At 45.7% G+C, this 16,050-nt stretch overlaps 1 protein-coding gene across 1 annotated transcript in view; it reads right to left on the bottom strand.

The window, feature by feature from the left end:
* Positions 1-1,631: 1,631 nt before the first annotated feature.
* The window catches only part of LOC126392515 (forkhead box protein O3-like), a 38,193-nt gene continuing 23,774 nt past the window's right edge, over positions 1,632-16,050 (bottom strand). Inside the window, exon 2 of the mRNA XM_050047942.1 lies at positions 1,632-7,014. Coding sequence (XP_049903899.1) covers positions 5,293-7,014 — 1,722 coding nt within the window. The 3' untranslated portion in view covers positions 1,632-5,292. The remainder of the gene's footprint in view (positions 7,015-16,050) is intronic.

Raw genomic sequence — 16,050 nt, 5'->3', positions numbered from 1 at the left:
TATTAATCATTTCTATGAACAATTGAACTTTGGAGATATAGCAGTTTTTCACTTTGCAGCGTGACCGGAAAAGGAGAACTGCTGAATCCTCATAAGCACTCAAGGACATCAGTACCCTGGAGCCTTGCCTGGGTGGGTCTGTCTGTTAGCAGTTAGCGGTGTCCCCAGCCAGCCTTTAGCTCCAAGGGCGGTCTCTACAGCGATATCAGTGGGCCAAGTAAGGAAGGACCTGCTCCCAGATGCTTGAGTGGATGAATAATGACACTGTAACACAGCTTCTCTCTGGCTCTCTCTCTCTGATAATGAGGAACAGAAGAGCAGACCCTCCCCGAGGCACAGCACCTGGACTGGACTGCCTTCCTGTCTACCTCAGCCTCTGTCTCTCTCTCAGGAGATGGGCAGTGAAGAGTGAGACTTTGGCCGTACGCCAGGCTCTCGGTTACACTCAATCACACTCCGTTTGGTCTAATTGTGAAATTATAAAACATCGTATAAAGTTAGCGGACCATGTTTGAGCTCATCAGACGCCTGAAAGTGTTGTTTTTGTTTCAGGCATCTTTAGCAAATAATATATGCTGCCTGGGTTCCTCCCTCAACACCTATACATTTCTCTTTCCCTCAACTTCTCACTCCTTTCCCTGCAGAGAAGCTTTGCCAAGTGGAGTCAATTAAAACGGTACATCTAAGTGAGAAATGTCTGTTTGAGTGTGCGTCTCGGTGCGTATGGTTTCATAACTGCGCTGTGTGCTTCTTTGTGTAAAAGTGTGAATTTGTGGTATTTTCAAATGTATGTGTGTGAATGTGTGTTGTGTGTGTGTGTGTGTGTGTGTGTGTGTGTGTGTGTGTGTGCAAAATGTCTGAGTGAGTGTAGAGGTGGAGGCTCCCCTGGGGTCTGGCAGTATGGCGCTGTAGTGCTGCACACTCCTCCTGTGAAAACGCCTCCAATGGGACCGGGACAGCTGTGGCCAACCTATACCGCTTCATGGGCCATAACAAGCCTTATGACACACACACCTGCACACACACACACGTACACACCTATTACTCCAATGCTGCCGACTCTGTCTGGCTGTCTGTCCTTGTTTTGTCTGTCAGGAACTCTCTCTTTTTCTTTCTCTCACACACACACACAGAAATAACAAAATAAATTCACCCTATTTCTCTCTTTCTTTCTCATGCAGCCTCTTGCACAAGTGATGCTTCCCGACATATGTGAAGGTGCATTTTTTTTCCTATTTTTCATTCATACAGCCCACTCTTCCTGCCGCCCACTCAGCGACTTGGTGTCCTGGTCAAACACGACTGCCAAGAGGGGTTGTCTGCATGTGCCAAAGGATTTATGTATTAAAAATGAAACAGACTACACAATGAAGAAATAAATTAACAAGCAGCCCACATTCATTCATCTTGTCAGCTACTGTATACGAGCGCATGAGAGAAATAGCACCTGACAAGCACAAGTAAGCTCAGGAGAATCCACTTCAGACTCTCTGAATTATAAGGAAAAGGTCAATTTGTTGCATTTTCATGAACAAAAACAAATCTGTCTTCATGGTCAGATTCACAAAAAAAAAAAAAAAAGCAACGACAGAGACTTTCTTTTCATTTCATTTATTTAACAGTCACCAGATGATGAGATACATTCTCTTAAAAAAGAAATAGACAACAAAACTGATATTATTTTTGAGATTTTAAAAACTATTATACAATATTCTTAATATATAGATTTTGTACAAAATAAAAGTCAGTAAAAGGGCAAAGGGAGAATGACATCTTAAAAAACAGAGAGGAGAAAAAAAGAGGACGGGGGATAGGAGTTGACTCAAACAACTACCACATTTAGGAGTGACAAAGACCAATCTCTTTCATAAATAAATATAGGAAAATTAGACATCATATATAGCTCTCTTTCCAATAGCAGGGCATTGCTAAATGTCTGTAGCATAGGTTATAACGTAACTGCTTTGTGAGGCCCATTTTGCTTCGAAAATTCCACGCATTTTCCACACGGAGATTAGCTGGAACGCGACTAAAAGCCCTGAAATAAAGGTATTTACCTCAATTATGGGTCTGATAGTCTGTGCCGTGCTTGACCTTTGGCTGTAACAATAACCCCCACCCCACCCTTACCCCCCATCCTTTCCCTTGTGTGCCGTACTCGGTGCAGACCAAGCGCAGAGAGTCTCCCTCAGGGAACGAGAGAAGAGCGGTCTTCTTTCTCTTGTCTAAAGGCCGGTGAGAAACAAGCTTCAGACTCCCCCACTCACAAACAGAGACAATTGAGCAGAGCAAGTGTGGGTGGGGTGCATGGTATTAGGAAGGTCATACTGGACTACCAACATTTCACCATTGAATTCCATCCTTACACTGTGGGTATTTTAGCGCTGTCCTCGTTGGTCCTTAGAATTTCAACAATACAACAACAACTACAAGACAACAGAATAAACACACGAAAAGTGGATGTGGATGGCTGTGGGGCATTACAACCCTGTCTGACATAGACTCATGCCACTCAGATTGGCTGATTGTTTCTCCTCAAATCGCTCCCTTTGCACCTATTTGAGTATTTGAAGCTCAGGGTATAAGCACTGAAAACATGGCAACAGGGGAATACAAAATACAGAGGATGGAGATGGTTTACAATACGAATACACTACCTGTTTTCAGACAAACACACCCAAAGAGTATGGAAACTGAGGCTGATGATTGATCCCACTGCAACAACAGGCTTTTGTTCTATCCTTGTCTCCATCTTTTCCTATTTGTACCCTCTGTGAGCAGGCAAGCGGACAGTGACATTGGCCCTTCTCAGAGCAGGACAGCAGGCAGAGTGACTTGGCGTTAATCACAGTTTTGTCTCGCTTTCTTGGCACATTAAGTCGCGGAGGCGAGCGGCTGCCCGGACGGCCGGGGTGAGAGATGGGAGGACAACGCGTTAGATTCTCAATAATGACGCATCGCTGCCGCATCACTTTGGAGATTAAAAACAAGATGCTGAATTTCAATCAAGCCACATTAATGGCTCGGTGTGAGGAATGGTCACTTTGTCTCCACTGGCAGGCAGAGAGAGGGAGAGAAACTGGCACGAGAAGCCCAGGTGAGACAAGGTGATACGACGTTTTAATTCACCAAATTGCATGCTAGCCAGTAATGATGGAATCCATTTTATGATGTAGTGACAATATTCTCCAACCGGTGACAAAAGGGCACTGACAAAATGTTACATCCAAGATAAAAGTGCGCCAAGGACTAAATGCATGTAGCTTTAAATAACAGGACTGCTGGTGTAAGATAATTAGTTGGATCTGATGAGCATGTGAATTTCATCATCAGTGAAAGGATAGTTCGGATCTTTTGAGGTGGGGTTGTATGAGGTACTTATCCATACTCAGTGTTTTACCTAGAGTAGATGGCAGTCAGCATGCTCCCACTTTAGGGAAGCATGTAGACTCATTTATACTCCCTTTACGTACGACAGTAGATACATCTGTTTCAAACGTTACTGCCCTCATACTTCCATGCGTCGTTTATGACGGTATAAAGACAGCCAAGATGGCAGAGTCAAAAGTTTCACACAACAACAAATGAGGCAATAGTGGAGGAGGTCGTAATATTGTGCCTTTAAACTGAGGCAACGTTGTTCGGTTCCGCCGTTATTCAAATTTCTTCATTGTCGTATCTTGCTTGATCTACGCTACCCTGCCTCCATAATCTCTGGTGGTACTGCATTTCGTCCGTATCTGTAAGTTTTCAAAAAACGTGCACAAAGACAGATGAACTGAAGTCAGAGTATGGACAGAAGGCTCCATCCGTCTCTGTATCTAACACTGAGCGTACATGAGTCCTTACATGGAAGCTAAGCAATGAACTGCTGTGGAGGAGTCAGCAACCTGGGGCACCACATGTACCAAAGCTACGCCCAACCTGTGGCCCTTTGCTGCATGTCCCCTCTCTCTTTCCCTTTCACCCTGAGGCTGCCTATCAAATAAATGCCCCAAAAAAGCAATCTAAGTGAGCAATATGCTAAAAGTATTTTCACTACTTTACCCTTCCGTCAGATGACTTCCAACGATAAACTGAAGCTCTCGTTGAACATCGTTGAACACAGGAGCTTCTGGTCTGCCGCTGCCTCAGCCTGTTAGTTTGTTTGTGCTATTGTGTGACTTTGGCTTTTAAAAAGGTTAGTTTGGATTCACCAAAGTCACACAATAACACAAACTAACCGATTGATCAGCAGCTCCCTTGTTCAGTGAGCAAAAATTACTGCTTTTTTCAATTAAGTCTGGTGGCTTTGATACGCGCGTAGACTGAGGCAAATAACGACTTCCCCATCTGTGCAGAATGTCTGACAGAAAGGTAAAGCAGTAACAATACCCTCAATATAGTGTACACTTAAACAATTGTAGATTTTTTTAAGGTGGCTAAAATACATTTTGCTGCTGCCTCCCAGCACAGCAGTACATTGCTTAGCTTCCGTGCCATCTGCTGTAGGTAATACACTGACTAAGGATAAGTACCTCATACAACCCGACTTCAATAAATCCAAACTATCCCTTTAAAGTGGTAAATTGGTTTTAGATCAGATCTCTATGTAAATATACTATATTTACATTAAAACCAGTGTCAAACCAGGGTTAAATTTAACAATTTTGAATAATTCACTTTTTCAAAAAATGGTAAGGTGAATGATAAGAAACAGGCAATGTCTAAGCTTCTGAGCTAACGCTGAACTTAAAAAACCAATCATCTAATCACATAGCAGCTAAGGACTTAATGCAAAAAAGTCCCCACCACTGACAATGACAGCATATTAGAAAAGAAGTCCAATTTTATTTCAATGCCAAGATGTGACACTTTATCAACGAAGCTTGTAATTTCCTCATTTGTTGCCGTCAAATACCGCAGTCACCTTACAAAATATGCCAAGCTCTGTCTGAGCTGCTCTGTGAACGCCTGGCACTGCGAGATGTGACCCACTTGCAATAAAGTGCATTGAGAGTTCAGTTCTCATGGTAGATGAGAAGCGATGTTGGGCGAGCACAGCTGAGAGATTGTCATCACAGTATAGCTGATATGAAGAAAAACCTAATGTGACATGAACTAGATCTCTCGGGGAGGGAAGGGAAATCAAAAGAGGAGAGGGTGACAGAAGAATTGTCAAGACAACAAAGCGAGACGAGAGTGTTGGTCCTATAGTCTCTGTGTCAAGTCAGGAATGTCACAGTTGAGCACAGTGCTTCATGGGTAGGGTAGTTCTTTTAGTTCAGAGGACAGGATGTGTTGTCCCAGACTTCAGCCAGGCACCCAGCTCTGGTTGCTGTGGGCTTGCTGTGGACCAGTCAGACCACTCATTCCCATCCCCATGCCCATGGTCACACCCATGCCCATACCCATGCCAATGCCCACCCCTTGCGCTAGGGAGCAGTCAAAGTTAAAGTCCATCTCCTCCCCAGAGTCCATAATGTCATGGAGGAGGATGGACTCCACATCGCAGTCCAAGCTACCGTGGAACATGTCAATGTCCAGGTCAGCTGGTAGTCTCTCGGGGAGGTGAGGTTGGTGATAGCCATGGTAGTTGCTCCCAACACTACCATTCCCCATCCCCTGGCCATGGTGATATGGTCCGTTAGTCATGCCTTGGTGTTGTGGGTCTGGGTAATGGTTGTGACGGGGGTGCGGGGCAGTGGCCACATGGCAGGAGTCCTGGGGCATGCCAAGCATGCCTGCTGGGTTTGGGGGGAGGGTGGTGGAGGCAGGGAGGTGGGCATGTGATGGGGGGCTGTACAGGTAAGGAGCTTTGTGGTTGTAGGTCTGCAACTGATTGCTGTTGCCACGTGGGATGAGGGCCACAGCCCGGGGCGGTGTGTGGTTATGGCTCTGGCTGAGGTTGTGACCGTTGTGAGCGAGGCTGTGAGGTGAGTTGTGGTTGTGGTTGGTGATATTGTTGTGATTATGACTACTAGTATGGCTGTGAGTTCTGTTATGGCTATGAGCTGAGCTGTGACTATGAGGTCCATTGTGGCTGTGGCCATTGTGGTGGCCAGGGTGGTGGCTGTGATGGTTGGAGCCCACTCCATTACTAGCTTGAGCCATCATAGGGTGGCTTTCCCTCTCCTGTCCCAGCATCATGTCCTTGGAACAGTATTGCTGCCTAGCTGGACCACCTGTTAGCAGACTCTGCAGGGCGTTGGTGCTGGAGTATGCCCGCATGGTTCCAGAGAAACTTGCTGGCTTGTTCTCCTGAATGGTCTGCATGGGTGAGTGGTGGCGCAGCATCCCCATGCCTGTAGCACCATAGACGCCTGCACCGTAGGGGCTCTGTCCCTTCACTCCAGAGTTGTAGTGGTAGACAGGGGTTTGGTGCTTATGTCTGCCAACAGCTGGATGCTGCTGGTGTTGCTGCTGCGATGGGTGATGGTGATGATAACTATCCTCCATCAGCTGTTCATCCAGGCTGATTGCACCTGTCAGGTTGGCCAGCTGAGGCAGCTGCTCAAGGGGAGGACAGCGATTCCCTGCCCCCATGGACGGAGAGCGGGCACTGGTCGGTGAGGGGTAGAGGTGGGGGGAGGTGGAACAGGACAGACCGCCCTCCTCTGGTTCCTCAGGCTCTCCCTCTGCAAGGATGGGTGACAGACGCCCACTCAGTGTGGAGGCTGAAGAACTCGCCCTGGAATGGAGATCTGTCCAAGCATCAAACTCTCCATCCGTCCCAGTTGCAGCTCCAGCTCCGGGGAGGCCTTTCCGTGGTGGGCTGCTGTGGTCGGGGGAGCCTTGGAGCCCAACAACAACAGCCCCTGCTCCTATCCCAGGACGGCCAACCCTCTTTCCTCTGACGCGGCCTTTGCTTTTAAGGTATTTGGTGCTGTTGTCCATGGAGACTGCTCGCCGGCGGGGAGCCTTGCCCATCTTGCCTCCATCTGGGTTCAGCATCCACCAAGAACTCTTCCCTGTTCCCTCATTCTGCACCCTGATAAAACGTGTGTGGAGGGATAGGTTGTGTCGGATGGAGTTCTGCAGAGAGATAACAGAGAGGCACACGGTGAGAGAGAGATCAAATTAAAACGTAATACATCACATCACTTATCATTTGTACACAAACTGCTTTTCTGAGGTGAACAATTTAAATGAGTGAAATTTGCATGAGATTCATATAAAATGTACAAGAGGAAAATAAGGTTTTCTGACATCAAACGTTAAAATCAGCAATACAGACAAACCCACTTATAAATCATTCAGCCTATACATGCTCAGTCATAGAAAAAAATGCCAAATTATCAGGTCGCTTCCACATCTCTTAAGAGATAAACAAAACACACACACAGAAGTTGATGCGCAGCCCCCTGTGCAATCAGTGTCAACCAAAGTCAGAAAATTGAGAGCACGTTCAAAAACACAAACATGTTCGAAGGACGGCTACAGCTGGCATGGAGTACGACCTTGTCAGCCTCAACCAACCTGAGACGACCTGAGACTCGGGCTTGAGACACACTCCTTATGTGCGTCAATCCTCCCACTTTCATTTCCATCAATCCATCTGTCCTCCTCTACTTTTCCTTTCAGCCGGGCTGATGTAAGCTGCTGTGGTTGGGCGTACTGTATGTTTGAAGTCGGTGCCAGTCTGGCTTAGTGCCAGCCCTGTCTCTTTCGCTCTCATAGCTTGAATGGGGGGATGTATCGCAAGATTGAGCCGGGAGCAAGGCAGGCTAATGGATGTATCCCACCCTCCGACATCTACCTTCACTGCCTATCTCTCTTTCCCTCCCTTGTTCTGTCTTCATCACGATGCCTCTTCCTCTTTTGTCACTGAGTAATACATACTTTGTATTTTTCTTATTTCACACACTTCTGTGCACACAACAGACATTTTCCACTTCTGCTTTCAATCTCTGTGCCTTCAATTATACAGTGTGCCACCAATTACTTTCCCATTATCCTCCACACCGGCATGTACAGTCACTGACTCAGTAATTCATAGGATATAGTTTTTTTAGGTATCATTTACATCTCAAGGGTTGTTGAATGCTGAAGGTTCCTGGTGTGCAACAGAGTCTGTCGTCGCAATTCGGCTCTTTGTTGTGCGTGAGGCATTTTGACGCTCATGGAGGAAAATATCAAATCAAAAGCACCTCCTGTGGTTTAGGAATATACTGGGACAATAGATTGTTTCAGATTGAGGGGTACTCACACTTCCACCATCTCCATTATGTTGCAGATTATTTGTATTCACGCTGAATTGCACGGCAGGGAAACAAATAAATCAAATTGCGGCGGAGAACACAGAAATGGGAGGCGAACTGAATTCAGGTGATCTGTGAATGCCTCCTTGGGTTATCTCGCTGTGACACCTCCGGCATTGGGTAACCATGGCAACCGGGTAAACGTGCAACGGCAGAACTATATCATATTGTGGTGAGAGTCAAGAGAGTGAGAGAGAGAGAGAGATAGGGAGAGTGGGGGATGGGGGAAAAGGATGCAAGAGGAGGCGGTTGTTTGATGCTGCTGCTCCAACACTAAACAGCCTTTCATCTCGGCAGTGCAGGTCCGCAGGGGATGCCCGCTCCCTGCTTCTGACGGCTTCTCTACGTGCCGCGCCAACTCCCTGTCTCACCCTGGCTGGATCATCAACCTATCATACCACTCCAAATCATCCCCATCAAGTCCTGTGCATGCCTGAATTAAAACATATGTAAGCTTTCATGCCATTCCACCACGGCCGGTTGTAAATGGGGCATCTTTCAGAGAGCTGAACCACTTCATGCTGCAACTCTGTGTGACCTGTCTGATTCAAATCGCGATTTATCCCTGTATGAGGGAAGAGCAGCCCCATTGAACTTGGAGGGATTTGTCATCATCCCAAACCCTCTTTATCTGATGAATCCACCTGCTAGAGAGATTTGAGAGATTTCGGACGGTGGCCAGCCGTGGCATCATCATCATCATCGCTAGCTGCCGGCTTCCTGTCGTGTAGTTTTCCACCACATGTTTTTCTCTGTCATCCTGTTTGTGTGTTTTAGGATCTAAGAATAGCTCAGGTTGCAGGTGGTTCCACTGTGGGTGTGGTTCTGTCCGCCTCCTGTTCCCTCACTCTGAGTCAGGGGCAATTTGGCCAGCCTATGGCCCTCACGCCCCCGAAACAAGCAGTCACTGCTAATCCCCCTCCATCCCCGAGTAATCCCAGACAATCCTGGGCTAATCCCAAGTTGATTCAGGGGCACTCCCAGCTGGGTGTCTCACACAGAGCCGTGCCAGGTCACCACGGACGCAGCGGGCAGCCCGGATATGCTATGATCCAATAGTAATACAGCATAAGGGAAGTTTGAGATGTGTGAAATAGGAACACTATAAACCCCTTATAGGATGTAGTGTTAAACTATTCCTAATGTTTGTGTGTGCGCATTTTAGTAGATTTTTTTTTTTAGGCAGTGATCCGATGTTAACCGCATTTTTTGATGCCTCCATCGAATCAACTACCTTTACTCTGTGTTCTGTCCTTGAGGGTTGGCTTTGCCACATTTTTTACCCCTACGGGTTGAATAGAATAAAATTGAAAACTTTATTATGTATTAAATATTCATAAAATGGAAATTCTCTTTCAGCCCCCTGGCTTGCCGAGGCAGACGGATGAAGCCCACAGAAACATACAATGACAGAGAGGAACACACACATCACACGCCTGGGTCCAGGAAGCTGCTTCCTATTCAAATCATACCCCTTTAATACAATGGGCCGAGTGGAGAGGGCTCTAAATAATGAATGAACCAGTAGCTGGGCTTATGTGGAGAGATGCACTGCCTGGTCCCATAATACTGAAAAGAACAGACAGAGTCATAAGTAGTGGTGTGACTTCTTTGTTTTCTTATCAGGGACATCCACCCTCATTCTCTGTCTACAAACACAACCCAATCTGGCTGAGAGGGGTTAATTTGGACATAAAGTAAAAGAGGATAAGGGTAAGAGGTTATGGACCAATCAAAGCCAATTAAGGTGAACAAGGTGCTTTCGGTTGCAGGAAACAATCAGCTTGAGTTCAACTCTCATTAAGGCCTAAAAATCCTGATTTAGATATTAAGACAATAGGCTGCAGGACGGTCCTCTTTGTCCTTGTCCTTTGTCTTCTTTGAGCAAATCTAACATGCTGACACTTTTATCACAACACACAGGTAGAGATGGAAAGATCAAAAAATGCAAAAGATCAGGGGTCCCATTTATAAACATTGCGTACACACAAAACGAAGCCTGAAAGAGGCATACGCCACTTCCCACGTAAAAGTTGTGATCTATAAAAACAGACTTGATGGGAGAAACTTTGACCCGTGCAAACAAACATATTGGAGACTGGAAATTGGCGACACAGATGGTGAGGTGGAAGCCTGATTGTAGAAACTGTCTAATTTTTTTTGGCATGCACCATTTTCAGCTTTTGTCTGTACATATATTTTTAGTATTGCTCTTACACACTGTTTTATAAAAAGACCCCAGTTAGTTCTGAGATTTGGGGATATTTTGTCTCCATGTCTTCTTTCAGACTAGTTAAAAGGAAATGTCCAAAATACACATTTAGGTGTTTATTTAAGTTCAAATTTTCGTTCTGGAAATTTATGCAAAAAGAGCATATTTAATGAGATAATGCTCCATTTGCATATTTAAATATGACATTTTAGAAAACCTGCAATACAAAAAAGAATTGTCTTAAAGTAAGTAATCAGCTGGGGAAGTTTCATAATGATATATGCCAGTTAAAATTACCCTAGTGTCTTATTGTTTGTCTAAACATGTATGGAATTTTCCGATACATATCTTTAAAGGCCAAGTTTTTTCTCGAACTCTGAGACAAAAGTTTCCAATTCAGTAGCGCTTCCATACGCCAAACGTTCAAGTTGTATTCTTATCTATGTTCTGAAGGTTTTTATACCATTTATACACTATTTCTATAACACTTTACTCATAAAAACATGGCAGAAAATTGTTTCTTAATGGCTGTTGACAGTATTTATTGATTTATGGAGAGATAAAAAGAGCTATCCAGTTCTTCCTCTTTAAATACCTTTAACTCTAATATGACGACAAAATGAAACAAGAATTTTGAATCTGGCTTTACCCAATTTTCATATTTTTGTGTATGTAAAAGTATGCAAATCAGTGCATTTTTTTAATTAGATAATTTATATTTTGCATAATTAAACATGCAAATTTGTAATATAAACTGGTAATATCAAAATGTCTTACTGTAGGTCATTGACTGGGAAAGTTTCATAATGGTATCTATTAGTTAAAAATGATAACCTATTCACCTGGGGCGTCTCCCCTTACTCAGGCATTGCCATATTTCATATCAAAATATACAATGCCATTCAAAAATATTTAATAAGCCTGGCTTTTTAAGATTGTTTTTCACTAAAAAAGATGTTTAAAAAAAAGTAAAAGATCAAATTTGTTTAAAGTGATGCCAGTATGATTTAGTGCCATTTTAAGAGTTTTAAGCACATTTTAACTTTATCATGAATCATCATTATTTTGGCAGGGATAATCATGACATTAAATTTTCACATCATCTCATGCCTTCACACAGGTGGACTGAGCAGTGAGTGTTTTTCACTGGCTCCAAGAAGGAGACAGACACAAATGTCTTATGTAAATCTGGTCCAACAGATTATTGCTCAACATTTGTTGACGAGCAGAAACAGGTTCCTGGAATTCATCAATAATAATCTCTTTGAGAACCTTTCATTTGGCTCTTGGAAATCTTACAATACCAATCAATTGTTCCGGGTTTGATTCAGGGACTGGAGAGGCCTATTTAGTGTTGGGAATCGATGAAGTTTAATAGCTATCAGTGCTGAGGCTTAGCACACATCAAGGTCTGACTAACTACACAATCCACCTGCATTATGGGGCCAATATGGGTGCTCAATATGCCATATCCCCACTGTTCACACAACAATGTCTAACTGCCACAGGCTTGACAGTTAAGTGACTGCGCCCACTTGTGCAAACTGGCTTTGTGCCCAACACATCCCTCTGTTGCCTCTCCCAAGATGTCAGTCAGGCATTGGGAGTATATGAGTGTGGGGGCAGGGGTTGTTATGTTGGGACCCAATGGTTCATGTGGGATAACCTGACTGACTGGCATGGGGGCAGCTGTGCTGGGGGGTACAGCAGGAGGTGGAGGGGCCTGGGGGTAAGGGCTGGGAATATAGAGGTACCGTAAGGGGCCCCTCCACGCCACACAAAGGGGTGCCCTCAAAATGCCCCCCACTCGCCCCATCCCCCTCCATTAGCCCCCCATCAGAACTCACTCAAGGATTTTTCCCGCTCACACACCCACACACATGCTCACACACAGAGGGGCGAGGAAACAGGTCAAACGGTTTATAGGACCCATCTTGTGGCGAATGTGCACTCATTCAAACAGAACTGAGTGACGAACTAAGGCCTGTGAGTGGGGTCTGGGAACCAGCAAAAAGAAACCACTCACCCGATTCAAACAACCTCAAGGGTGAAGCAGCGTGGTGCGCTTGCCCAGCTAAGAACACAGCAGCTGTTCTTGTAGTGGCACCGGGTAAAGCCGTTTGCCACACTCGACTGGTATTACCAAACCATTTCATGCAGAATGGAGCCATTATGTATTGTCAAAGGGTATCCCTCTATGGTGCACATTCATTTGATAAGCCTAAATCAAGGGGGAGTAACAGAAGCACTAACTGTGTTTATTGTGATGCTGTTTTTGCCTGTGCAGAAGGCAGGAGGGATCAGGGGGAGGGGAGGTTTCAACACAAGCAGTTTTGTTCAGCACAGGAATGAGTTTTGTCAGCTAAGCCTGTCTCCAGGCTATTGGTGGAAATTAGCGCCGGCTAAATATTCGCTTTCCATGATTGATGTCACGGCTCGCGTTGTCCCTTTGAAGGGAAATAAAGAATTTAGAGCCATGTGGATTAATAGGGACAGGACTGGGGGAATTTTATGTGTCTGAGGGGGACTTGAAGAGGGACTGAAGGGCCTAATGGCTGCACAGATATGGCACAATGGAGCTGAGACGATATGGTGTATCAGAGAGTGAGGGAAGACAAGTGAGACTATGACAGTGAGTACAAGAAAGAAAATTGGAAATTGTTTGTGTGTGTATGTGTGTGAGAGGGGGAGAGCGTGTGTGTGCGAAGAGAGAAAGAGAGAGATGTAGCTATTTGCCTGAGAAGCCCAGAGTCAGATGATTAAAATCCCTTTAGGAGGCTTCTTTAAGAGAGACAGATGGGCAGACAGGCCTGTTTTTGGAATGCAATCAAATTGAAAAGATTAAAAAGGAGTCTCTTTTATTAGGAGGTGAGAAACAGTTACTTCTCTGCCACATGCCATCATCGCCTCCACAGCAGTGGTCACGACTGCATTGGCATGCGAGGCGCATTACAGCCCTTGTTGGGGAAGAAATAAACCTGGGATTAGGAATTGCATCTATCGCAGTATCACTGTGGGGTCTCTGTGGATTGGCAGCATTTCTAATTTCTTGTTGAATAAATACGATTTACAGGAACGAGTCGAAAACTCTCATTTCTTCTAGAATCATTACAGAAAGGGCTGAAGTGAGCCGGAGTAGCTCAAGGACTTTTCACCAATCGCTGTCCTATTACAGACAGAACTTTCACTTAATCTCAACGCCAATCTGAGCAGGTACAATTCAAATGTGCATTCCCTCGGCTGCCATTGTACTTGAATAGACTGAGTTTGCACAGTAGAGTGATTCAAGCACTGTGAAAGGTGCTCTGTATCCGACCCTATTATTCCACAACACTGCAGGAGTGCCATTTATAAAAAGGCTTAAAATGGAAAGCAAGTGTGTGGTAGTGTGTCTGGTAGCCTCAGATCAGGAAGTGGCTGTGGAGAGGGGTGTAATGGAGTTGGTAGGGGATTCCTGCCTGACTGTGCACTAATTGCATCCAATGGCTGGCGAGCCATCAGCCGTGCCCACCCCGGCGCCAAGAGAAGGGTTGGCATCGGGGTGGCAGGGTGTGGGATAGAGAAGGGCTGCCGCAGCTTTGGTGGGTAAAAATAGATGCTGACAGATTAGTAGAGCATCTGAGACCCGGACAGGAGATCGGAAAATCCGCTCGCCTGATGCCAGGGACAGCTGAGTGTTTCCGGTGGGCGCAAAGGGGACACAATCTGGGCCTTGCGTCTGACACCCACGCACAAAATGGGGGAGCCTCAGAGTGAGTGCGAGCACATGAGTGTGCACGTGCCACAGGGTAGCATGGGTGTGGTTTTTCCACCGGGACCTGCAAGGTAGGCAGAGCTCACGCCCTCCCACTGAGGATTCACACAACAGGTGTTTGGGCTGAGCCACCTGTGGGGCCGGCCGCCTGCTCGCACTTCACACCTCGTCTAGGGAGCAAACTAACATTTTCCACTGGGCTTGCCATGCTTTTGTTAAAGACCAACACGTTTCTGGAGAGGCTTTTACGGCTCTTTTTACAAGATCTGCATGATATGCGTGTGTGCAAGCGTGCACAAGTCAATCTGCATTTATGTGAGCGCCTGTGTGTCTATATTTGTGTATCAGTCCATTTAATAGCCAACAGGCACAGTGTGGATTTGATTATATTGAAATCTCCCTCTGCTATATACAAAGAAACTGTCGGCCAACAATGGAATCAATGCAGGCCCCGGCTTTTTTTTCACACTCGGCCTCCACATAATCTCATTCATAACAATGAGAATCTCATTTCCCACATTCTAAAGGTCAGTGCACACCTCTGATCACACTTTAATAAACATCATTCTCGGCGTTTAATTTAATTTCAGCAGAGCAGGAAACTCATAGGCAGCCATGCAAAATTCATCGGATCGTCCCTTTAATTGCTTCACTTTCAGAGTACAGAGAAGAATGACCGCAATCACGGTGAAGGAAAAAAATAATGCACAAAATACACAGTAACACGGGCGCACATCTGCAGCACACACACACACACACACACACACGCACACACAGAAACAGCAGAGAGAAGTAGAGTCAGTCACGTGCCAGTTTTGGTTACATTTTAATAAAATAAGCTTCACAAATTTTTTTGGACCGGCACCAAGTAGTGGCTCCACATCTCTTTGTCATCACACATTTTAACTCTCACCTAAATTGGCAAACTGCACCACACATACACACCTATGCACACACACACACACTCCCATCACACACGTACATTGCACACACATGCCAACATGACACAAAGCCTGGCACACCGGGCACACTCATTACCGCAATGCCAAGCTACCAGTTGCTAAGGAGACCTGTGGGAGAGGGAGGGTTCCTTGTTGTTGCCATAGCAGCCAGCTCGCTCCCTGCCAACTCGCTCCCTCGGGGAGAAACAAGGCAAGAGGTGGGGGGTGAAGTGGGTAGAGGTAGGGGGCAGCGGTTTAATAGGGCTATGAGGTGCAGGGGAACTTCATTAGCCATCAGTGTACGCCGCACCAACCACTGCTTCCCATGAATGCCTACCCACATGCAACACTTCAGTCTGCAGACTCCCACTTACTCACGCACAGCCCATAGACCCCCACTTATTCGCACACCTATACGGAGAGGAAGACGGAGAATGGCATGCTTAGAATGAAAAGCAGGGAGTTGGCAGCGAGGGGGGGTGCGGATGGGGGTGGGGGTGGGGGGGTCGAGTGTATCTGCAGGGGGAGGGGCTGAGAGGGCAGAGGTGGGTGAAGAACAAAAAAGAGGATGGGGGAACAAAGGAGAGTTAGAGAGGGTCTTGAATGTGGGGGCCCGCTTGAAAAAGTGGCGGACTCTTAGGTAGTTAAAGGCTGTATGAAAGCAGTTCCCTTTATAATGGTGCCTCCTCCTACTCCTACCCAACCTTGACCTTCAGCTACAGCCTCCATCCTCCAAACCACAGAATAGCCAAACACATACAGCACTTTGTATATACAATGCTTTATCTGTATACAATGCAGCTGCATGACAAACTGAAATCATTCTTCTGTATAGCTTGTAACGTTATTTTAGAACATACTGCGAGCTGTTTAACAATTTGTGATCACATGTTTCTCTTATGC

Source organism: Epinephelus moara, chromosome 6 (genome assembly GCF_006386435.1).
Source record: "Epinephelus moara isolate mb chromosome 6, YSFRI_EMoa_1.0, whole genome shotgun sequence".
Lineage (NCBI taxonomy): Eukaryota > Metazoa > Chordata > Actinopteri > Perciformes > Serranidae > Epinephelus > Epinephelus moara.
Note: the sequence above shows the minus strand (reverse complement) of the source record. Positions and strands in the feature narration are given on the sequence as shown.